This window comes from Misgurnus anguillicaudatus, chromosome 20 (assembly GCF_027580225.2).
Source record: "Misgurnus anguillicaudatus chromosome 20, ASM2758022v2, whole genome shotgun sequence".
NCBI classification, from domain to species: Eukaryota; Metazoa; Chordata; class Actinopteri; order Cypriniformes; family Cobitidae; genus Misgurnus; species Misgurnus anguillicaudatus.
This window is the reverse complement of record NC_073356.2, coordinates 32,880,201-32,906,019: the sequence shown is the minus strand read 5'-3', so window position 1 is coordinate 32,906,019 and position 25,819 is coordinate 32,880,201. Positions and strand designations below refer to the sequence as shown.

Genomic DNA, 25,819 nt, shown 5'->3' with positions numbered 1-25,819 from the left:
AAAATTAGGAAAATGATGTGTCCATGCCTGATGTTCTCATCCTCCGCAACACTTTTTGAGAACAGTTTAAGCACACATACAGAATTTTAATAAAGTTTGATTTTGAGTGACCAAGCACATGGACCAGTTACTTCAAGATGGCTACCAGGTAAGATCATTTTTTTACAGTTAATTTGAAATATTGTCTTGTCAGAATGCTTACACGACATTTTGATTATCATTACCGCAACAGATGCTTATTAAATGTTAATTTAATTAATAGAAGCATAATACTTTGATTTTAAATGCATGTGCAGAATCTCCAAATTATGTTCTTTCAGGTTTGTCATGTTATTTTGAAAATATGTCAGTGTTGATGTTTTCTGACTGTTGCGGTAATGAGATTTTTTAGGACTCATTTTTTAAATTATGTAACAAAAAGTGTTAAATGATAAGTAAAAGTTTTTAAATTAATGTTCCCATTTACTTCCCATTTTTTCAATGTCTGGTGGGAAAAAAGTAAATTTAAGCAATTTTTACATTTTCATGCTTGACATTTTTAAAACCAAGTTCTCGTGAGAATCACCCATATGCCAGGAACATTGTATGTTCAAGAAAGTATCATGGGTGTCTTTATATGCCTTGCTTACTTTAGTGAGTCTGTACTTAAGAAGTAGCGGACAGAAATACAACCACAAAGACGACACTGATGACTGAGCTTTAACACAACACACACATCAAACACACACCCATAAACACTGAAGCCATTAAACCCAGCAGTCACAAAATGGCTGCCAGCAGGGTATCCATGGCGACACGTACCATGCGCAGGTAGTTCATTAAACTGGTGCCGTGCTGCCAGATGAGCGAGGAGGTGCAGCTGAGTGGTTTTACTCCGATCTCCTGACTGCGGTTCAGTTCTCGTACCGCGCCGACCACCACGTGCACCGCGTCGAACATCAGCGCTGACGACAACTGTGGATGCGCAGGAGAAATCGGAATAGAGAGAAAAAAGGAAGGAAGACAGGAAGTGAGGTCGTTAGGAGGACAAGGATTCTTTACGCCTCTTCAGGCCCCGGAGCGGCTGTCTTAATATAATATATCAAAAGCGCAAACCATAAAGTATTTAGACGTATTTTAAAAACTTTATGGTAGACATGTGGTCTCATTATTCTATAAATTTAGTAGCTACAAAGGATTACGCATTCCAGTTTGCTCATCTGTGCAAATCTCAGCCAAGTTCTGATATGAATAATACATAATACACTGTCAAAATTATAGACTAGCTATCAAAAATGCATACGTTAATCGCTTAGGCAATGCTACAGCCTTTTTAGGGGGCTTTCTGCCTGTCATCATCGTCCCTGAGATTAACTTATGTGGTATTGTAGAAGTTACTGTAACTCTCAACAGCATGCTTTGAAATCAGATCTATGCGTATTCGCTGAAACAGCAGGTGCAATGAAACTACTGAATCCTTCCCTTACCAGTCGTTAAAAAATGTCAAGGTTTGTTAAATTAAGTATCGGCATCTTTTCTAGGACCCTGGCAAACTGCAGGTGACACTTATCAAAAGGTCATTTGGTAGGTTATCACTACTGTTGGTTTTGTTTGGTATGAATCTTTATTTAATGGTGCAAGCTCACCGCCGGGCCAGGGTAAGGGCTGAGGTCACAGCCTTCTCTCCATGACAGGTTCAGACTCCTGATGAACTCTAGGTAGAAAGGATGACTGATGTTCAACATGGAGAAGCCAACGATATTCGACTGATCATCTACCACATCATCCAACCTTAATAGAGGAAAATCCTGAAAGAGAGAAAGGGAGAGAGTGCATGTAAGGCATCTATTCAAACCACCACAATAGGACTGTACTGTGGTAGAGAAGACAGGGACATTTTAATTTAAACATTTAAAATTAACAACAAGAAAAAAATAATAATCATTTAGTGTTTTAAACTCACTGGCATCTACGTACTGCAAGCACTTTTGCAAAACAGATGAGTATTAAATAGTGAAATTTGCAGTAATACCATATTAAAAAAATAGGGACTTGAGGAAGAAGAAGAAGACAGAGATGAAGGAGGAGGAGGAGGAGGAGAAGACTGAGGAAGGAGGAGAAGTGGAAGACGACGATGACAAAGAAGAAGACGACAATGACGACGATGAAGACGACAATGACGACGATGAAGACGACAAAGAAGAGTAAGGATAAGGAGGAGAAGCTATTAAAACTACACTATTAAAAATAAAGGTGCTGAAAAAAGAAGAAAATAAAGAAAAGGCAGATGACGACCAAGAAGAAAAATAAGTAGAGAACTAAGTAAAGATGCTAAAAATATATTTTCATCTTTATTTACCAGTGAATTTTTAACATACTGTAATACATTCCTAAAAATAAAGGTGCTAGAAGAAGAAGAAGAAATGAAAGAAGAAGAAATGAAAGGAGGACTATTTTCATCTTCTATTTACCAGTATATTTTTTATTTAATACACTCTTAAAATTAAATGCATTAGAAGAAGAAAAATAAGAAGAGGGAGAAGAATAAGAAAAGGGAGATGAAGAAGAAGAAGAAGAAGAGGAAGAAGAAACGAAAGTAGAAGAGGAAGAAGAAGAAATGAAAGAAGAAGAATGACTTTTCATCTTCTATTTTCCAGTACATTTTTAATACACGTATAAAAATTAAGGTGCTAAAAGAAGAAGATGAAGAAGAAGAAGAAAAAGAAGATGACGACTAGGAAAAAGGAGAGGAAGAAGAAGTGGAAGAAGAAATGAAAGAAAAAATTTAAGGCGTTAGAAGAATAAAAATAATAATAATAATAATAAGCAGCAGAAGAGGAAGAAGAAATGAAAGAAGAAGAATAACTATTTTCAACTTCTATTTACCAGTAAATTTTAATATAATACACTATTAAAAATTTAAGAAAAAAAAAGTGGAAAAGATATGAGAGATTATCTTCTATTCACCAGTAATTTTTTATTTAATACACTCCTAAAATTAAAGGTGTTAGAAAAAGATAAAAATAATAATAAGACGAAAAATAAGAGGAAGAAGAAATGAAAAAAGAAAGGGCTATTTTCATCTTCTATTTACCTTTTTTTTTTAATATAATATACACTATTAAATATAAAGGTGCTAAAAGAAAATGAAGAAGAAGAAAAAGAAGATGAGGACCAAGAAGAAGTGAAAGAAGAAACACAAGTAAAATAACTAAGTAAAGGTGTTAGAAAAAAAAAGAAAAAAAATTAATCTTTATTTACCAGTGAATTTTTAATATACTGTAATACACACCTAAAAATAAAGATGCTACAAGAAGAAGATGATGAAGAGAAAGAAAGAGAAGAAGAGAAAAAAAGAATAGAAAAAAGAGGAAGAAAGAAGAGGAAGAAGAAAAGGGAAAAAGAAGAAGAAATATGCAAGAAAGAAGATGCAGACAAAAAAACTTTGTCATAGAAGAACAATTTTTGTTTTTTACCAAAGAACCTTTCAGTTAAAGGTACTTAAACAAATTATACTCTTAAGAAACCATTTCTACAACAAAAAAATATTTCGTGCAACATAAAAGGTTTGCTGATGTTAAAGGTTCTTTATTTAAACCTATCCAAAATGGTTCTTCTATGGCACCTTTACTTCTAGTGTACTACTACTAAAGGCTTTAGATGAGCAACATTCACAATCACATATTTCTAGGCTTCTTTAACTGAAGAGCATAACATGTTCAATATCAGGCTACAGGTTTTCTCAAAGTTCCTCTGTGCATTTGCCAGGGCAGTCAGAAACAATATACACAAATATATGCCGCACCCAATGGGTCTGTAGACATCCACGTATAAATAGTCAAAATCAAGTCCAGTTAAAAATCCACTCAACATAAGTGGTGCCAAGTGGGAAAGCCATTTTTGAGCCTTCTTTGAGTTTCATGGCTTTCACCTTGACTGCCAAATCAATAAGTCCCCATCCTTTTTTTCAGTGATGCCTTCATGGTGCGCAAAGTCCACAAAGTCCTCCAGATGTGTAGAAACAGCATGAGACCTCATGGATCCATCATGGTCATTTGGTGGCACATGAATGGAGCTTCTAGATTATTTATCACAAGCAATCTCCTTCAGTATGACACCTGAGGAGAAATCAACTCCACCTTGTCATAAAATGGATGGGGATTGTCATTGGCTCCTTCGGCAGTGATATTTCCTTCGGATCCATCCTGCCGATGCTTGACATACAGTTTTTTAATAAAGTTATGATGGCACAGCTCTCACTGACAGGCTTGACAATGGTAAAACTGGAACAAAAGTGTCTTTAATCTTAAGTCAGCTCTCAATTAGATTGGTGACAGTGTGAAATTGACAAGAAAATGACTCTATTCAAGATGCAAACTTAAATCAAAGACTATAGATATTAACAAGACAATGCAGCGGTATTAATATGAATAGAGGAAAGTGCTCAAGTATGGCAAAAAGAGCGATCATCAAAGTCTGACAATTCCCAGCGGTAGAGGTTCTTCAATTTGAGTTTTAAGAAACAAGATTTATGATACAACTGATGCCAAGCTTAAATGTTAGTCAGAAGTATGTTGTTGTATTGTGACCTTGAAAGCAATTTTAGAGATATTGGCCTTCCCCCATTTAAGAATGTAGGAATTGGTCTTGTATTACCGAAATAGCTGCCTAAAGGCATTGCAAATATGGCCATTGAGCGCAATGACTTTGGGACTTTGCTTAAATTAACTTTCTACCACTAAAGCATCTAGAAAAGATTAGCAGAAGCTCATCTGCATGTTTCTCTGTTCTAGTAGGAAAGTTTGCCAATGTTAGTTTATTAAAGGAACACGCAGACTTTTTGGGACTTTAGCTTATTAACCGTGTCCCCCAGAGTTAGATAAGTCCATAAATACCTTTTTCATCTCCGTGCGTGCCGTAACTCTGTCTGACGCACCCACCGCTAGCTAAGCTTAGCACAAAGACTGGAAGTAAATGGCTCCAGCTAGCATACTGCTCCCAATAAGTGACAAAATAATGCCAATACTTTCCTATTTATATGTTTTGATTTGTATAGTTCAAGAACTGCCTTCAGAACTGCCTTACTTCTATGTGGCATTGATTCAACAAGGTGCTGATAGCATTCTTTAGAAATGTTGGCCCATTTTGATAGGATAGCATCTTGCAGTTGATGGAGATTTGTGGGATGCACATCCAGGGCACAAAGCTCCCGTTCCACCACATACCAAAGATGCTCTTTTGGGTTGAGATCTGGTGTTGGGGACCATTATAGTACAGTGAATTCATTATCATTTTCAAGAAACCAATTTGAAATAATTCAGAGAATGGGTACATGGTGGTCAAGGGATGGACATGGTCAGAAACAATGCTCAGGGTGGCCGTGGCATTTAAACGCTGCCCAATTGGCACTAAGGGGCCTAAAGTGTGCCAAGAAAACATCCCCCACACCATTATACCACCACCACCAGCCTGCACAGTGGTAACAAGGCATGATGGATCCATGATCTCATTCTGTTTACGCCAAATTCTGACTTTACCATCTGAATGTTTCCACAGAAATCGAGACTCATCAGACCAGGAAACATTTTTCCAGTCTTCAACTGTCCAATTTTGGTGAGCTCGTGCAAATTGTAGCCTCTTTTTCCTAATTGTAGTGGAGATGAGTGGTACCCGGTGGGGTCTTCTGCTGTTGTAGCCCATCTGCCTCAAGGTTGTGCGTGTTGTGGCTTCACAAATGCTTTGCTGCATACCTCGGTTGTAACGAGTGGTTATTTCAGTCAAAGTTGCTCTTCTAATAGCTTGAATCAGTTCTCCTCTGACCTCTAGCATCAACAAGGCATTCTTTGCCCACAGGAGTGCCGCATACTGGATGTTTTTCCTTTTTCACTCCATTCTTTGTAAACCCTAGACATGGTTAGGCGTAAAAACCCCAGTAACTGAGCAGATTGTGAAATACTCAGACCGGCCCGTCTGGCACCAACAACCATGCCACGCTCAAAATTGCTTAAATCAATTGCTAAAATTATATATACGTATATACATATACACATATACATATATATAGCAAAGCTTTGCATTCTGAGAATATAGTTCCCAGTATGTATAGGGTTAAAAAATGTCTGTGTCTTATATGACCTTGTTTTTTGTACACATTGTGACTATACAAATCACATATGAATAGGAAAATGTTGTATGCTAGCTGGAGCCATTTCAGCCTTTGTGCTAAGCTAGGCTAGCAGTGGGTCAGACAGAGTTACATCACGCACGGAGATGAAAAAGGTATGTATGGACTTATCTAACTCTGGGGGATACTGTAAATAAGCTAAAGTCCCAAAAAGTCAGCATGATCCTTTAAATGGTGAAGATTGTATGAAAACATTCAACTAAACAATTTTGAAAAAGAAACCAAAGATTCATAACCTCTCTCACCTCTCAAGGTCAAATGCTTTAACCTACCTAACTTTAACCTTTACCAGCTATAATAAATCTGAAGCATACAACAGTAGTCTGAGAGCCAAAAAGATGTGACCTCAAAACAAGGACATAATTCACCCCAGCAATGATGAGGATGATGATAAATGGCACGGATGCACTGAGCATCCCTAATGAGTCCACTGGTCAATGGCCAGGCCTACTGTCACTGTTATTGAATAACTGTGGGTTAAAGACAGAAATGGCAGCGTGTCATTGGCCAAAGTGAATAAAGAGGTTGGTTTACCATTGTGGTAAGGATGTACTTGTAGAATGCTGATGTCATTCCTAATTCTGAAGCCTAGAGAGAGGAAGAAATGGCAAAATATGTTGGTTAACTTACCATATTAAAGATATTGGATATATAACAAGATTGGGCATGATAATACTATGTTTATAACACTCAACATGGCACTCGTTTTGGTGACTACCAGTTAAAAGAACGAATCAGTAATCGATAAAGACTTTAGTCTTTAGGACATTAGTCTTGCATGACTGAAATAACTGCCCAGAGGCGTTGCAAAGTATACAGTGACTTTGTTTTAATCCAGTATATATTATTCTTGCTATCATCCTCATATGTTGCACTTCAGTTATTTGCACTTTTTTATAGCCTTGTAAAATTTCAGGCGATGTGTTTTATTGTTAAAAGTGCTGTAAGTGATGTTCTGGGACATTCACCATCTCTTGAATTAGACACGGCTTACTTTCCAAAATCCTGTCCTTCAAACATGCACGACAAACTAATGTCTACAGTACCTTTGTATTGAGAGATGAAGCAGCAGACCAGCAACATATAATCGTAGTGCCATTAAAAGCAAACTAATAACTCACAACTGCTTAAGCAGCTCAATGTGATGCTTAACTTGATCCGTCACATTTCGTTTTGCCATTTACAGAGTCAGGACACGTACTGTAGCTCAGATATCAGATGGCATTTTCTGCGTGGCATTCAAAAAATATCACTTACAGCACTTTTAGGTTACAGGCTGTCTAGGGGAAAGTTATAAGAAGTAATATTTCATATGATTATGAGCATTAGTTTAGGTAACGCCGATCTCTATTTTTCAGATATATGAGTTCCTTTAAGACATTTAGTAAGATGAAATATCAGTAGGGGCTTAATTGCGATTTATGAGAGCGGGTGTCACATACCTTCTTCAGTATTAGTATTGACAATGATGCATTAGCGTCAATGATAATAGTCGCAACTTTGTCGTCACGTATTTCCTTCAGCAGAGGGGTGGGATCCAAGTTTTCCTCCAGCATCCTCACTGAGAGCGTTTCCCGGGAGATGAGGAAGTGACGCACAAGCTCCTCCAATCGCAGCAGGCCTAAAGGTGAAGAATAACATCCTAGGCCATTAAAGGGACACTCCACTTTTTTTGAAAAAGTACTTATATTTAAATATTTTATTTTTTCAGTTTTGGAATCCATTTAGCCAATCTCCGGGTCTAGCGGTACCACTTTTAGCATAGTTTAGCACAATCCATTAAATCCGATTAGACCATTAGCATCGCGCTAAAAAATAACCAAAGAGTTTGGATATTTTTCCTATTTAAAACTCGACTCTTCTATAGCTACATTGTGTACTAAGACCGACGGAAAATTAAAAGTTGCGATTTTCTAGGCAGATATGGCTAGGACTATACTCTCATTCTGGCGTAATAATCAAGGACTTTTCTGATGTAATATGGCTGCAGGAGGCACAATGTTATTACGCAGCAGCTGAAAATAGTCCTCTTAGTAACTTTCAATAGTAGGTGACTATTTTCCGGCACTGCGTCTATAAAGGTCCCAATACGCACCAGTTTGGTACAGGTCTGTATACATTTGGTACCAATATCAGGGTTTCCCGCAGCACATTTCAGTTCAGGCGGCCCACCTAAGCTTGGAAACCCTACCGCCTTAACTAGGTCGGCAAAAAACAAAATAAATTCAGAGAATAGCGCGGACACGCTTCACAACGCGAGCGGGGACGCGCGCCACACGGCCGAAATGAGAAAGACGTAGTCTGGACCGTCACTGTCTCTGGAGGATAACTAGCCAGTTAATAAAACATCTCGGAGAATAGCGCGGACATGCTTCACACCGCGAGCGTGCATGCGCGCCACACAGCCGAAATGAGATAAAAAGCGGACTTATGTTTTGGGGTTATTTAAGACTGTTATTGTATTAGTCTATAGTTCTTGCAAATTTAAAGTAAGTTAGCTGGTGATTTTGTTGTTTGAGCAACCTGCTAGCTAGGTTTCACGTGCCTGTTCATTATATAATTGTTGAGCGCCCTGCTCACTTTATTTATGTGCATTATTTACATGCTACAGTAGTTACATTCCTTTAAGATAATGTAATTAATAGTGGGAAATAATCCGTTTTTACAATTTTTGCTATCATCGTTCGCCTGACGTTCTACAACATCTTCTTTAGTTTGTGTTTATTAACCCTTTAGTTTCACTTCATCACGCAGCTATTCCCATTAGAGGTATCTGTTCAAAACATTTAATTCATTAAATATCTAGTATGTGTTGATTTTCTGTCATAGTTTCTTAAAAATTAAATTTTATTTAAGCGTTTTAAATAAAAATATTCTAATTTTCATCTTGACACATACGCCCCGCCCCTTTGATTGCCACGCCCTCTGCCCCACCCAGTCGCCCAACCCTACCCCCTTAACTAACAAATTTTCTGCGGGAAACCCTGAATATGTACCTTTGAGGTACTAATAGTGTATCAACAAAGGTGCACTTTTTGAAAGGGTACCACCCCAGTTAAAGCTAGGGAGTGTGTGTGTGACCATGTCTGTGAAATCCGGGCTGAAGTCTTATAATCTAATGATGGGATTAGAAGCATCGAAGTGTGATTTCAATCATTGATTTTACATTAATTTCAATCTTTGACAATACCTTACTCAGTCAATGTTAAAGGTTTTGCAAGGTTATATTTTCACAAAATGTTCTTTACATTATGTAAAACAAATTTAATAAAATGACTTATCTGGGTTTTCACAGACTGGGTCACATATCTTGCTTTATTGACATAGACCATTATGCTGTGTAGAGAAAATGACCTCACAATTACTCAATTAATTCAAGCACATTTGCACCCTACTGTACAAATTGAGTCTCTCACCGAGTGTATAATGCACAGGGCAGACAGCGTGTATGTGCGTGAGAACACATGCTGTGTAAGACAGTAACATTATTAATTATCCGGTACCCAAGAGGTCTATCACTGCGAGGACACATGTTAATGCGGATATGTATCATATTAATAAAGTGTATTCCTTATTATGCATGTAAACTAAATTTGCAGTCACGCTTGTATTTTGACCTCAATATGGATCCAGTCGCGCTATGCGTGCATCTCATTACGCAGTGGGTGCACGTAACTCGCCAACTGTAAAAATTTGATGTAATTTCATGCATAATCATAAAGAGTTGAGTTTAAGATGCACGTCACACATCGTTGAAATACATTCTTATTGTTTCATAATAATGTAATGTCATGTAAAATCTTTTAACGTCTATCACCAACTGTCAATAACAGTAAACCCCACCTTACGTTCTGCCCTGCTCCTCCATATTAAAGTCAGTGACTATTGAATTAAGTGCCTTTGAGAGCCAATAAAGTTCATTCTGTATGTGCATAAATTTGCGCTTTACGCCACCACAAAATCCATACGGCGACTTCATCGATTCTGGACTGCAGTCAAAAAGATACACGACTAACAATAACGTAAGGAAAGCGTTGAAACTTTGGCATTAGTCCTTTTTTTGTACACACACATCCATTTTAATAACAGACAATGTGTAGATGACTACGAGCAATGCATGCACAAAATGACACAAATATCCCCTGTTAACGTTCTCGTGCGCAAGCACAGACTGCAGTAATCATATAGAAAATAAAGGGATAAGCCCAGATGTGTAAACAGCGGTGCATAAAGCCGTGGCACCATTAACCAGACCGTACCAATCAAATGAAGAGGAGCTCGCTTCAGCAAACCACCAGAGATCATCTGCGGTCAGCGCTGTTGCTTCTCAGAAGCGTTTCACTCTACTGCACTAACTGCTTCTCATTAAGCCGAGTCAACAAAGTATAACAAATATAATTAATAATTGCTTCTTGTTTGTCTTTATGTTGACACAATCCTGTGATGTGATGTCGTTTAGTTCAACCTCGACGTTGAGGCGCACGTGGAAAGCCCTGGGGCTTCCGACGTGTTCGTGAACAACAATGCAATTAGTTTAATAATCACGTAGAGAAATGAATCCAGAAGGTTGCAACGACGTTTAATCTCTTAAAATAAAAGTAATCTGCTAAAGCAACGGCATCAGCTTTAACAATGCTGTAATATCGACCGCAAACGGATAATTTGCTGTAAAGTGAACCGAAAAGAGTGCAGTGATGAAGCGTGATTTATAAAAGACGGCGAAGTCGATAGATGAAAGGTGTTGAGGTGGCTTAGGCGTTCTTCGCAGACTTACACTCTGCTTTGGCACAGATCAGGCTGGCCGTCGGATAACTGAAAGAACGCAGTATGGCACCGATGGCCAAGCTCAAGTCCTCGTTGCTAGGATACAGCGTCACCGAGGCAAAGCGCAGATATGGCAGGCGTGGGGTCTCCTCAGGACCAATCTTGATGTGAGGGATCTGACAGAAACAGACAGGAATAAAGAGAGAGAGAGATGGGTGATTAACCAATATGGGTTTTTCAATAGCTAATGCCAATATTTGAAGAGCAATGTGGCCTACTGCCAATATGCATATATATAAGCAGTAAAATATAATTAGTACAGTAATGTTTTGAGGACAGATCTTGATGCTACGCCAATGACAATCTTGAGAAATGTGTGCTTTCAACTTAGTTTTGTCCAACACTTATGGAATTTCCACCTTGACAAACGCATCTCTGCAAAAAGAGATCCATTTGCTACTAAAGTTTACCGAATTGAACATAGCCTAAAAAATTTAATGGCTTGCCAAATCCCAAACCTGAACCCCATTTTGCACAAGTGAGTTAACTTGGTCAGTGCGTTTTGGAAAAAGGGAGAAAAGATGACACAATAACACGGCAGATATCGGATTTTGCGACTTTTGAATACTGACCTGATGCAATACTGATTTATCGAGTTTTGGAACCAAACTCTTTATTTGTAGCAATAGCCAACAATGCAGTGTATGAGTCAAAATGTGCAATTTTTATGCCAAAAATCATTATGATATTAAGTAAAGGTCCAGAGTTCCATGAAGATATTTTGTAAATTTCTACCGTAAATATATACAGCAGAGAAAATAAGTATTTGACACATCAGCATTTTTATCAGTAAGGGGATTTCTAAGTTTCTCTCTCAATACTGGCAGGTGATGATTTGGCTTTCTATGCCATTTTGCACCTTGTTCTCTTCATGTGTTCAATGCTTATTCCCTGTGTCATATCACTAAATTTATTATGATTCAACTTGTATACTTAAATGTTCTGATTTCTTCGTATGAGTTCAATATTTGGCTACATCTGGTGGAAATTTTGTGTCAATAGCCCACTTAGAAATCCCCTTACTGATAAAAATGCTGATGTGTCAAATACTTATTTTCCTCGCTGTATTATATATTATAATATTTATATTGTCATTAGTAATATGCGTTTAACATTATTTTATTTTTTTTGAACCCTCAGATTCCAGATTTTCAAATAGTTATTTCTTGCCAAATATTGTCATATCCTAACAAACCATTCATCGATGAAAAACTTTTCAGCTTTCACATGATGTATAAATCTCAGTTTAAAAAAAATCCACCCCCTATGGCCCAGGGTCACATTTTAAATGGTAACCCTTTAAAGTAATGGGACATGTACACAAAAGCTTTTAAACGTGGCTCAAAATGCCAGGCAGACGCCGACTGTAGAAGCTTGCTAGCTTTTTTTAGCAGAGCGCTTTGGTTGCTTTGATACTTCTGCTTTGTTTATCAGTCATTGAACGATGCGCCGGTTGTGATTGGATGGCCAAGTGAGAAGTGAGGGGTTTACCCAAAGTTGAACATTTTGGACAAAACCCACAATCTGCTGCCATTTTTGAAAGCACGGCACTTCCATTGGAATTGAAAACATACGGCGACCACGTAAGCGCTTTGGTGTGCACGCTACATAAGTGTGCATTTGTTAACATTAGTAAATATGAACTAACAATGAGCTTTTTTCAGCATTTAATTGAATCTTGGTTAAAGAAACAGTATGCAAGAAATGTATACCAATTAATCATAAAATGGCCCTGATATGTCACTAGACATTAAAAAATCATTTTCATTTCAAATACTTATATCACGGACAACAGTGGTCTGGCAAGGATATTGTCATTTAAAAAGTGGAGTTGCAGCCCTCAACTGATGTTTATGTTGTCATTTTGTGTATTGGCCACCAGTTGTGTGATTGCAGTACCAGTTCTAGCCACAAGTGTTGTGATTGCAATACCAGTTTTGGCCACAATCCTACATACTGTTCCTTTAATGTTAGTTAGTGCCAAACTATTTTTTATGTTAGTTCATTGTGCATTAACTTATTTATTAACTTTTATTTTAAAAATGTATTAGTAAATGCTAAAATTAACATAAACTAAGATTAATAAAGGCTGTGGAAGATGGTTAATTGTTAGTTCAATGCATTAACTTATGTTAACTAATATAAACGTATAAATTGTATACCTTTTAATATACACGTTTAAAACACAGAAATTAAATAATATTTTATTCGCAATAATAAATATTTCGTTAGGTGGGAAAAGTTATTGACCAATGTGGTAATCTCAAGAGCAAAGTATGTCCAGTAATTTGTCCGGCTAATATATCACTCTAGCACACTAACCATAAAAAAGCCGAAAAGTGCGAAAATTGGGTCAGAGGGAGAAATACTTTATAAGTGGCAAAACAAAGGCTCAAAGGAAATAATAACCTGCGGCTGAAGAACAGTGTAAATTTATCATCCACAAAAAATAATTCACAGACATAAACAAACAATCTTTCTTTTTCTCTTACCTCTTTTTCCCCACATATATGACTGACAGTGGATGCAGAAGCAGGACTGGAGGCGGGGCCAATCACAGAGACCACGCCCTTCGGCAAAATCTGACACACTGAAAGAGGAAAAGATGCAGTATTAGAAAGAGATGGAAAAACAGTAGCAAAGAGCCAGACAGAGTGGGCACTAGAGCAAGACAGGGACTGAATGAGTAAGGGACAGAGAGAGAGAGAGAGAGAGAGAGAGAGATTGCAGTGGGCAGAGAAAAAAGGCAACATCTTGGAAGCCGTCCAGTTCAGTGTCCTGTTCCTAGATGATATATCAAATTAGGAGTCAATGCAAAGCTCTTTTTGATTAATTACATCAATAAGCACAACACAGATTTATCCTCTGCCTACAGGAGATTGCTGCTCTAATTCCCCCCAAAAAAGGGGGAGAGAGAAAGAGATGTGTGTATATTTAGATGAAAAAGATCTATCTCTTTGTTGCTTTTTAACTGTGGTGCACTGATATGTGCACAATTCATGTGTGACATTGGTATTTCATTTATCTTTATCAAATAAAAATGTTATGTCCGTATCCCAAACCACACTTATCCAATAGGTGAGATCTGATCGGACTGAAATGTTAATGATCAATCAGATATCGAACATTTACATGCATTCGTCAGATGCTTTTATCCGCTGTGCATTATATGATATATATTTTATGTGTGCTCCCTGGGAATCAAATCTACAGTCTTTGTGTTCATATCACAGCGCTCCACCAAGTGAACTACAGGAACGTAGGATTTCTTTGCAGAATATCAATGGAATTTCTATGCTGAATATTAATGTGCTTCCCCTACAACCATACAATTTCAAAGTTTGTGTCCTCCACAACTCCACTGCATACCGAGTTTTGTGTTGGAAGTAGAAATCCTAGTCTCTTTAGTGGACTTGATTTTTGACAATGACTCACAAAACTTTAAAGAGAGACTGAGATTGTTAACTGAGACAGTCTGTGTTGTCTTAAAGGAACAGTATGTAAGAAATGTATATCAATTAATCATAAAATCGCCTTGATATGTCACTAGACATTAAGAAATCATTTTCATTTCAAATACTTATATCACTGACAACAGTGGTCTGGCTAGGATATTGTCATTTAAAAAGTGGAGTTGCAGCCCTCAACTGATGTTTATGTTGTCATGTTGTGTATTGGCCACCAGTTGTTTGCCTGCAGTACCAGTTTTAGCCACAAGTTTTATTGTTGCAATACCAGTTTTGGCCACAATCCTACATACTGTTCCTTTAATTGAATATAAAGTTTAATAGAACAAAAATACTTTTGGAATAATGTGATTCACATCGACGCTTATTAGTTTGATCAAAGTTATTTTTATTTCAGTCATGCAAGACTAAAGAAAACGTTCTCTGAGTTGTTTTGTCTTATTGATATTTCCACTATTATCCACTAGATGGCAATCTTACCCAATTTAAACACTGACACATTCACTCGACATAACAGCGTTGAATCTGATCTCTTACAAAAGTTCTTCACAAAAATGGAATTATCTCTGCTTTTAGCTGAAAATTTGAGAGGTGATAACTGATAAGAGAACAAATGAAGGTATGAAAAGTTTTTTTTTGTTGTTGTTTTTGGAAAGCGGATGGACTGTTCTTTCATTTGATATTTTATGTTTATTTAAAGAAGATAATTTTTCTGTAAGGCATTAAACTAAAACTGGGTGGCAACTTAAAAAAAAACACTGACGGGGAAAGAGTTCAGCATGCTTCCAAGCATATTTGATCATCACTTCAACAGCTGCACGATATAAATGTTAATGTATATTTTAGATGAATGTTGATATATATAAATAAACGCCACAGTCTTAAATCATATTTTCATTGTGTCTTTGCTGCGTCTGTGTTGGTTGGGAACTGCGCTTTGTTGCAGCCACACTTGATTCTGAGGAACTACTTTGTTTGGCGGAAGAGTAATATTTGTACTAATATAATTACAACTTTTTTATTTTTATTTTGTGAAACCCTGCTATGCATATGATGTAACCGTTTTATAAACGCAATAAACCCCCGCAAAGCAGTGGGGTTACAGTGCATTTTATAACAGCTAAGGGGGTTTAGGCACTCCACTTCGCGTCGTGCCTAACAACGCCCCCTAGCTGTTATAAAATGCACTGGTAACCCACTGCTTCTTGGGGTTTATTGCTTTAATACAGACCCAAAACTATTTTTGTACCAGGCTGCAAACATAGTATTTTCTACTGTAAAGGTGGCCATTTTAACATGGAGGTCTATAAGAATTGACTCCCTTTTGGAGCCAACCTCTAGTGGCCAGTTGATGAATTGCAGTTCCGTATTGGCTTCATCAGAGAGATCGGATTGTTGCCCCTCGGTTTTGACTCAAGTTGGACTCAACTACAACACTGGCTCAGTTCTATTATATAATGTATATTATTTGTACAGTAAATCCTTATGGAAAATAAATGGGGAAATATTTCTAGAACAAAGTTGGTTGCAAGATTCTACTGTGCTATGAAATTTCTCTTTACATTTGAATCAATTTTCACTGTATAATACATTTCAGACATGGTTGTGAAGTCAAGCCCTGCCTTAAATTTCACACAGCACATCACAAATGCAGTTTAATGTTTACTTGAGTATATGACTCACTTGTGTCAGTAGTCTCGTACTGCGAGTCCCTCTGCAACTCAAAGATATCGACCTCCACGCGAGTTTGGGCCGGACCCTCCATCACACTGTTGATGTTCTCTCGGGCCAGAGCCAATGCCAAACGTTCTCCACGTCCACACGCTGACTGATCGTCCAAAATAGCAGCTGATGGGAGGAAAAAAATCAAATGCTGTCTTGAAAAAAAACTACAGTACCTGTGCTGAGGTCTGCCACTTGTTTCGCCGCTGGTACAGTATTGACGTTGCAAAAATATTAAGTGATTCACGATAAAACGGATACATGCTTGTCACAATTGAACAAAAGTTGCATGTTGTGATATTAACTGATGCACTACAGAGCAAATTTTGCATTGCTGTTTTTAACTTCAGAGTTCATTAGTATGACGCAAAGAGGAACAAATCATTAGATTTGTTTGTGAGTTTGGAGGCCTGCCAGAGTTTAAATGATGTTTTATTGCTTGCAGGAATCAAAAAAGATGTAGTGATGCTTAAAGCGATCAGTCACCTGCTGAGAAGTAAGAGCCAAGTATAAGTGACTTTGAAAAAGACTCCTGTTTTGAAGAGATAATCTAAACAAAGTCATGTTTTAAAATCCTTCATTTTTCGTAAAAAGAAAACCAATCTCGACATATTTCAACTGATCTCTTCTAATGTCCTTTGATCTGTATAAGATGTGTTTCTTTCAAAAAGATTAATCCTAGTAGGAGGTCAGTCAGTATTAGAAAAGTGCTGAAATATTGAACAAGCAGCTTTTGAGTTAAAGGAAATGTTTTCTTACATATTAGCTGGGTTTCCATGACACTGATTTTATGCGCATTTTGAAGTATCGCACAAGAAATGAGTGATGGAAACGCCAAATTTCAAATTAATATTCCTTAATTCGCAAAAAAGTTTTTATGCTCGCTTGAGGTGGTTTATAAAAAAAGAATACATGCAAATAATGGGAAATGGAAACGAATTTGAGAAATAAATTCTGCACTTGCCAAATCGTAACTAAATGCAGCCATGTCAAGCGTGCCCTGTTTTATTTTACTGTTGGTTAGTAGGTTACCAATACCAAACTGATTGGCTGTGTTTTGTGATTGATTGCGCTGTGCCACAGCCCAATTTTGCATTCATTTCACGTCTGGTTAGGACAACACCCCATTTTAAAATGTACGTTTCAGTCAAAATTATTTCTTCTTTTTTGTAACAGAACACGTAAATCAATTGAAACGCAAATGCAGACTCATTTAACCAAACACTGCACTTCTCTCTTCAATTCAGCCAGAGCATCAATGTGTAAAGGGACATGAAGCAAGAAATATATAGTTTTCTGAATTTTGAGATTGGTTTGTTGTAGGGTTGCATAACGATTAATCGCGATTAATCTATTGCAGAATAAAGCTTTTTGTTTACATCATATATGTGTGTGTACTGTGTATAATAACTAATATTGTATAACTAAATACACATACACTCACCTAAAGGATTATTAGGAACACCATACTAATACTGTGTTTGACCCCCTTTCGCCTTCAGAGCTGCCTTAATTCTACATGGCATTGATTCAACAAGGTGCTGAAAGCATTCTTTAGAAATGTTGGCCCATATTGATAGGAAAGCATCTTGCAGTTGATGGAGATTTGTGGGATGCACATCCAGGGCACGAAGCTCCCATTCCACAACATCCCAAAGATGCTCTATTGGGTTCAGATCTGGTGACTGTGGAGGCCATTTTAGTACAGTGAACTCCTTGTCATGTTCAAGAAACCAATATGAAATGATTTGAGCTTTGTGATATGGTGCATTATCCTGCTGGAAGGTGGTCATAAAGAGATGGACATGGTCAGAAACAATGCTCAGGTTGGCCGTGGCATTTAAACGATGCCCAATTGCCACTAAGGGGCTTAAAGTGTGTCAAGAAAACATCCCCCACACCATTACAACACCACCACCAGCAGCCTGCACAGTGGTAACAAGGCATGATGGATCCATGTTCTCATTCTGTTTACGCCAAATTCTGACTCTACCATCTAAATGTCTCAACAGAAACCGAGACTCATCAGACCAGGCAACATTTTTCCAGTCTTCAACTGTCCAATTTTGATGAGCTTGTGCAATTTGTAGCCTCTTTTTCTATTTGTAGTGGAGATGTGTGGTACCCAAGGTTGTGCGTGTTGTGGCTTCACAAATGCTTTGCTGCATACCTCGGTTGTAACGAGTGGTTATTTCAGTCAAAGTTGCTCTTCTATCACCTTGAATCGGTCGGCCCATTCCCCTGTGACCTCTAGCATCAACAAGTTATTCTTCGCCCACAGGACTGCCGCATACGGGATGTTTTTTCCTTTTCACACCATTCTTTGTAAACCATAGAAATGGTTGTGCGTGAAAATCCCAGTACTGAGCAGATTGTGAAATACTCAGACCGGCCCGTCTGGCACCAACAACAATGCCACACTTAAAATTGCTTAAATCACCTTTCTTTCCCATTGTGACATTCAGTTTGAAGTTCAGGAGATTGTCTTGACCAGGACCAATGCATTGAAGCAACTGCCATGTGATTGGTTGATTAGATAATTGCATTAATGAGAAATTGAACAGGTGTTTCTAATAATCCTTTAGGTGAGTGTATAAATTTGTATATTTATGTATAATTTATATTATATTTACATATAAATAATTAATATATAAATATATATATTTGCTTAAAAGTATATTTAAAAAATATATATACATAATTATTATTCACAGTTCACACGAATATATGATGTAAACAAAAACCTTTATTCTGCAATAGAGTAATCATGATTAATCGTTATGCAACCCTAGTTTGTTGTGTAACCCAAAGCAGATTTCGGGTACTCACCCATTCTGACTGCGGCGAGAGCAGGTGTCTGACTGTGAGATGATGGGGCCATGGTCAGCAGTAAGTGGAAGAGGAAAAGGAGGTGAATCGACAGCAGCAGCGCTGGCAGAGCCGGCATCTTCCACTGCTCCTCATGGAGAAAGGTCGTCTGGCTGCCTGCACCGCCACCTATAGGACAGGTAAGAGACAACACACTGATCATTCTCCGAAAAATCCAAGGAAAATCCAGCTAGGTATATATTGTACAGCCATGTCAATCTTTCGGTTTTGCTCGGGATGCACTGAATGTTTGGGCGAATAAGTGAAAATAAAATGTACAGAACAATATTTTCTGTACAGAACAATATTTTGGTGCACAAGTTTTCTGCAGCATGTATATTGTGCATATTATGCACATTTTCTGTATGCATTAAATATATGGGTGACCTACCTGTAAAACATTACTCAAAATATACAGCATAGACTTGTGCAAAATATATGTATTTATTTTCAAGATACTAGTCCCTTTCACACATACAGTCTTTACTGGTAATTTACTGGTAAATTGCAGTTAACAGATCATGTGTGAACAGAACCTTTCCGGTAAATCAGTGCTCCCAATTTACCAGTAAGACAGGTTGTAAGATTACCAGTAATTTACCGGTAAGCGCTATGTGTGAACGAAAATTATAGGATTACCGGCATTTAGAACGGACGACGTCAGACCGTGCTGACAGCTTCGGGCCAATCATAGCGTTTTAATACAGATGACGCGTTTACCCCCGCACTGTTTACTAACGTTTCCACACACATGCTGCTTGAAAGTTGAGCACACCTGAAGTTACGTCCACATTTCTTCACCGAAGTTGTTTAAAACAGCTTACCGCCGAATTGCCGACGTCCTTAGCACGCCCTCTGTGAAGCCTAACGTGCAAACAGCAGTGTTGTTAAAAACGCATTTTCGGTTTGACGTCGTCTCATTCAATGTTGTTTGGTCATGAGCAACTTCGCGACTGTTTACCACAGACGTGAAAACAGCAAAATACGGACCGTGGATATGAACGACGTGGACTGTTTACAAATACAACACTGAGCTTGCCGCGTGCCACAGGTACTTCCGCTTTCTCAACGAATTTACCGGTATTTTGATACTGATGTGTGAATGATGTCTTACTGGTAAAATAACGGAACGCCACTGCGTGTGTGAACAGCACATTTTTGTATTTACTGGTAAATTCATTCTGGTAAATTCATGGTAATTTACCAGTATTACTGTGTGAAAGAGGCTACTGTATAGAGGTCACTTGCAGAATTAAGCAAAGTGAGGTCATCTGAACACTACGTTGCCTGCTCATCTACTTTCATAATTGGAATGGTTTTTTTGGCCCACACACTAAATGAATGATGCAATTTGATGCAACAAAATGATCAAATAATACATGCATGCTGAATGACATATGTGCAAAACAATGGCTTTGTACAGATTTTGTGCACAGGGAAATAGCATGTGTACTGTAGGTGTTTGTATGGGCATGCACGGTCAGTCATAAATAATGAATGTACAGTATATATTGCATATAACATATCGCAGACACAGCACATATTGCACTGTGAATAGTTTTTGAAACATTCAGCGTTGAATAATGCATACAGTGTCATACTTTTTTAATAAGAGAAACTGCATGCAACACACAAAATACTGTGAAACATGCAGTAAGCATTTCAAATCAAAACAGGCTCCATGTGTTGCATTATCCACTTAAACTATTAAGATCTTCTCATTGCAATTTTAGTTTGCACTTTTAAATATAATAGCGTTCTTTTGGGTTTTTCAGAGAGGTAGGTGTGCATATACCCACATAAACGTAAGTGCCCAGGCACCTCTTTGTCGTCTTAATGTTATAATTGAGCCATACACAAAATAGCACGAATATGGTAGGATAAAATGCGAAAACGCATGCAGGCTTTATATTAGCACCTAAAAACATATTTTAAGCAATTACAGCGCAACGCTATATAGCGCATGATGTGACATACAACAATTCAACCAGAAGAGCTGCAAGAATAAAACGCAGCCAGAAGAAACAGACTCCGAAATGGGATTTGGACCGGCGAATGCTTGACGAATGCGGCATAATAGACCTGAAAAAAGACTCTAGTCTGTTCCAACAGTATGTGTGTGTGCACGCTCGTGTGAGCCACAAGATCAAGGGCCTCGTCCACAAAGCTGCCGTCAATCCCGGGCTGCCCGTGTTTGACTTCGTCAACAGCTTGTTTTGTATTGGCCTTCTGCGGCTCGGCAAAGTAAATGTTTATCTTTCCTGCCAATAAGGCCCTTTGAACGCATTCAAATTGAAGCCTGAATGGAACTTAAATGAAGGCGACGAATCAAATAGCAAGGACGGGACGGAAGAAAGGCATACGGGTTGAGATGGCGGACGAGGAGGCAGAAATAGCAGATAGGAAAAAGATGAAAGCAAACTGGGGGAGATATCGAGAGAGGAGGCGGAAGCTGAAAGTCTTGAGGTATACAAGTAAACATGGCACGATGAAGCAGCCTGCTGAATGGGCAGAAATTCAAGCTTGGCTGTTTCACTTATTTAACTGTTAGCTTTCCCGTATACCAGCATCGAGTTTAACAGTCAATGCAATTACCCACAGGCTGTGCTGATCAATGAAGCCACTGAGGCTTGCTCCTGTACTCTCCTATAATAATATAAAACCCTCATTTAACACATCCTAAAGAGTGATTCATGACAATTCACGTGCTGTTAACCTTTAAAGAGAAGCTTTTTGCATTGACCGCACGCTTTTTCGGTGGCTTGACTTCGGAAGTACCGCATACCTCCGATTGATTTTCTTCATAAGCTTTTAAAATATGATTTAACATATAATAGTTTAATGACCTGAAGTATAGCGGCACAACATATTACAACGCAGTACCTCAGTGCGAATTCTGCTGAAGTAAACCGTTTTTTAAAGAAATATTCATATATCATCATTTAACAACTGTACGACTCGTGGTAGGCCTGTCTTAAAAGGTTTAAGCTTTATCGAATCTCAATAGCAATTTCCATTTCGCTATAGAGATTAATGACTTTCGAATGACATTTTTAGCAGTGAAAACGTACTGCCGAGCTCTGTTAACCATTGTCGAATCCTTTTATGGTGAGTAGATGCAGTGTGTTTATTACATACACCCTAAATGCACAATATCTAAGACTTTTGCATACTACAAAATTTTTGTATATTTTGTTCACATGCATACTTACAGTATATCATCCCAAATGTTTTTAAAAAAGCGATGTTTATACGTTTGCTTGTAACATCCGCGTTATCCTCGGTTTCCACTTTTATTGTGGTAGAAATCGTAGATGTATTTAAGTTCATGGAGCACTGCATAGATCGATGGCCATATGACATAATAATTAGGGATGCACCGATAGGATTTTTTTGGGCCGATACCGATTCCGATTTAAACAGACAACTTCTGGCCGATACCAATGCCGATACCGATATTAAACACTTGTATACAATACTATACAGTTGGTCTATTAGCTAATTTATTTCTGCATCAAATTATTTTTACTGAACATGGATTGGATCTAATTAACATTCAACTGACCAACATAATAAGAGAGGCACAAATTAAGCTAAAACAAATATAATAAGACAGCATGACAACCTTCAAAGGTGGTTTTTGCTATTCAGCATTTATTTTATTAACAACATCAACTCATTTTTTACATATAATGGATTTCTTTATGCAGTTAATTAATAAACAATCGGTATTGGCCTTTCTCGTGCTATTGCCGATATGCCGATGGTTTCAAATTCATCAAAAATCGGCCGATAAATATCGGTGGCCGATACATCGGTGCATCACTAATAATAATATCGCGAAAAAGACCCAAAAGCAGTACTGAGTTGTTCGGTCGTATGTGTTAGAAGTATTGTAGTGTCTAACACCGCCACTTTATTGTTGTTTTTATCAAGCCACTCTGTCGGCTCTTACGTTATAACATAAAACACTTACGATGTCATGATTTGTGAGTCCCGTCGGACTGATTTCCAATCGTCAGTGGAGGTCTACAACTCCCATGATTCCCTGCTCCTTCACAGTATCACACTTCACACATACTGTGCCTTTAAAATTAAAGATGCTTTAAATAGGGCTGTAACGATTAATCGTGTGTCCCATTAAAAATGCCTGTCTGAAATCGATTCTGAATCGCAAAGCTGCGGTTTTGTGTTTCATGCACAGCTTGTGCATGTACTACGACATTTGGTCAGTAGAAAGTCCTTATCAATCTAAAATCATTACGAGTCGGAGTCGTTTATAACGTGCATTTAAAAAAGCAACACTCGTTAAATAAAAATCATTCAAAATATTCTTTATTATCATGAAAATACCTTGAACAATTTGAAGAACAGTGATATAAATATTCCTGTAGACATAGCATTTGTAATGCTATTTCTTCTGTGGCACAAAGAGAGTTTCTGCACGAGAGCGCCCCCTGGCTTTGGGATGTGCCGGGATTTCACCGTAAATCATTCAAATTCATTTATTGAAAAAACGCGCATTTGCACAGTTCATCGTTACACCCCTAGCTTTAAATGGTTCTTCAAAGCGATGCCAACAAAAATGGTTCTTTAAAGTGTATAATTATCGTATTTGTACCATAATTTTGACCTCTGTACGATGTACAATCAATAATGAAAAAATCCAATAATGTACGATCATTTTGTGACATTTCAAATGGTTGTTGCAATCATAGGGCTTCTATACTCATTTATCTAGCTGTGTATCTTACGTCTACCCTCATAATTGTAAGTAAACAGCAAATATCTCGGAATGTGCCACAAACTGCAAGTCTTGAAAAACTGGTACGGTGTTCCTGATTCTCAACCCGTTTCATCAATAAAAGGGAACTTACAGCATCCACAGATCACAACAAGTTTACTCAAGACAGCGCAAGCTAGCATGAAGGTAAAGCTAATCTTTTACATTATAGCGATGATGCTGGTAGTGACAATTCTCTCAGACCATTCTCTCTACAGTGTTTTCACATCACGTGTTGCTATCAGCTCGGGTCGCTTGGAACCCCAACCGAGGTGGTACTAAAAAAGTATCGGGTATTACGTACTGCACCCAGTGGAAAAGCCCCCAAAAGTAAGCTGACCCGCCCCAAACCGTGGGTTACTATCCAAAAGAAAAGCGCCATAAAGGAACATTGCTGAAGCCTATTCCATACACCTGTTCGGTCTGTCCTACATTTTAAACTTTTGTAAGAGATGACTTTGCATGCTGTGATGTCACATTAATAATTAAGCAGATTGGGGAGTCTATGATCTTGTTGAGGTTTTGATCCAAGTCAAAAGGAGAAGAGAGGATTGCTTAAAGGATTAGTCCATTTTCTTAAAAGAAAAATTCAGATAATTTACTCACCACCATGTCATCCAAAATGTTGATGTCTTTATTTGTTCAGTCAAGAAGAAATTATGTTTTTTGAGGAAAACATTCCAGGATTTTTCTCATTTTAATGGACTTTAATGGACCCCAACACTTAACTCAACACTTAACAGTTTTTTTCATCTGAGTTTTAAAGGACTCTAAACAATCCCAAACGAGGCATATCTTATCTAGCGAAAAAATTTGCACTTTTAAACCACAACTTCTCGTCTATCTCCGGTCCTGTGAAGCGCCAGCGCGACCTTGAGTTAAGTGTTAAGTGTTGTGGTCCATTAAAGTCCATTAAAATGAGAAAAATCCTGGAATGTTTTCCTCAAAAAACATAATTTCTTCTTGACTGAACAAAGAAAAACATCAACATTTTGGATGACATGGTGGTGAGTAAATTATCTGGATTTTTTTAAGAAAATGGACTAATCCTTTAAGAAACAAGTAAATGGCACACTTTAAAGAGAAAAGGCTGTAAAAAGTTAAGTAAATTTAAACTTTAGCATTGTTTGGTGAAAATTAACATGGCTTTACTTCAAGGACCTTATTAGACATCTGGCAGCGGCAGCTAAACTGTCACAAAGGCTTTAACCAAGCAAAGAATCTTCATCTCTTTAAAGTAACGATAATGCGTTTAAAAAATCAGAAAAACTTGAAGAGAATCCAACACGATTTTTATTCTATAATCACTTCTAATAAGCAGTCATTACTTCAATAAAAACAATAATACTGTATGTACAACACACATTGTTAGGTGTTGCAGAATTGAGGCATTATAGACCACAGATAAAATCTGAAAATATTTCTGCCGCGTATCTCTCTCAAGCCATGCTCATGTCAAATCCAATAGCCTAATTCGCATATTACACCTCAAACGGTGTCCTGTGATTTCATTTGAATTTACTTTGGTACAGCCACTCAAAGCCAGCTAAGATCGGTTTCCACAGGCTTTGTTAGAAGAGAAAAATGTTAAAACAATGTTCCTAATACGCCCGTCACTTGTCACCATGGCAGTAATGCGACTCTGTGCGTTTTGAGACATTAGCACGGCTCTTCCAGTGAGGTTGTGGCAAATAAAAAGGTTTGTTTGCCTCGGAGGCAGCGGAGGCGCGGTTTCCATGCTGCCTCGGATGCTATAATGAAGGGATAATCCTCTCATTTAACCACAGACAGAGGATAGATTTTGATTTCTTATTGTTGAGGTGTACGTGTGTGGTGCAGTCTGTTACAAAAAAGCTAAATAAATATTAAACACTGGCAAGATGAAGGGCAACCAGAAGGAACAGCTCGCAAAGATTGGCTGTGTGACAGAAAAAACAGCATCCAGATGAATAAAATCAAAAGTGTATTTATCATTGGTTATGTTTGTTGCTA

The 25,819-nt window shown here is 37.8% G+C and overlaps 1 protein-coding gene across 4 annotated transcripts in view; it reads right to left on the bottom strand.

Moving 5' to 3' along the window:
* Positions 1 to 25,819, bottom strand: part of LOC129455060 (glutamate receptor ionotropic, kainate 5) — a 175,412-nt gene that overhangs the window by 49,473 nt on the left and 100,120 nt on the right. For 3 of the 4 annotated variants that reach the window (XM_055219702.2, XM_055219704.2, XM_055219700.2), the window contains 8 exons: positions 19,006 to 19,173; positions 16,138 to 16,302; positions 13,480 to 13,577; positions 10,938 to 11,103; positions 7,606 to 7,784; positions 6,698 to 6,751; positions 1,626 to 1,787; positions 802 to 954 (listed from right to left, as the gene is read on the bottom strand). In XM_055219702.2, the coding sequence (XP_055075677.2) occupies positions 802 to 954; positions 1,626 to 1,787; positions 6,698 to 6,751; positions 7,606 to 7,784; positions 10,938 to 11,103; positions 13,480 to 13,577; positions 16,138 to 16,302; positions 19,006 to 19,123 (1,095 nt within the window). In that variant the 5' untranslated portion in view covers positions 19,124 to 19,173. The remainder of the gene's footprint in view (positions 1 to 801; positions 955 to 1,625; positions 1,788 to 6,697; positions 6,752 to 7,605; positions 7,785 to 10,937; positions 11,104 to 13,479; positions 13,578 to 16,137; positions 16,303 to 19,005; positions 19,174 to 25,819) is intronic. The other variant, XM_055219705.2, reaches the window with a different exon arrangement.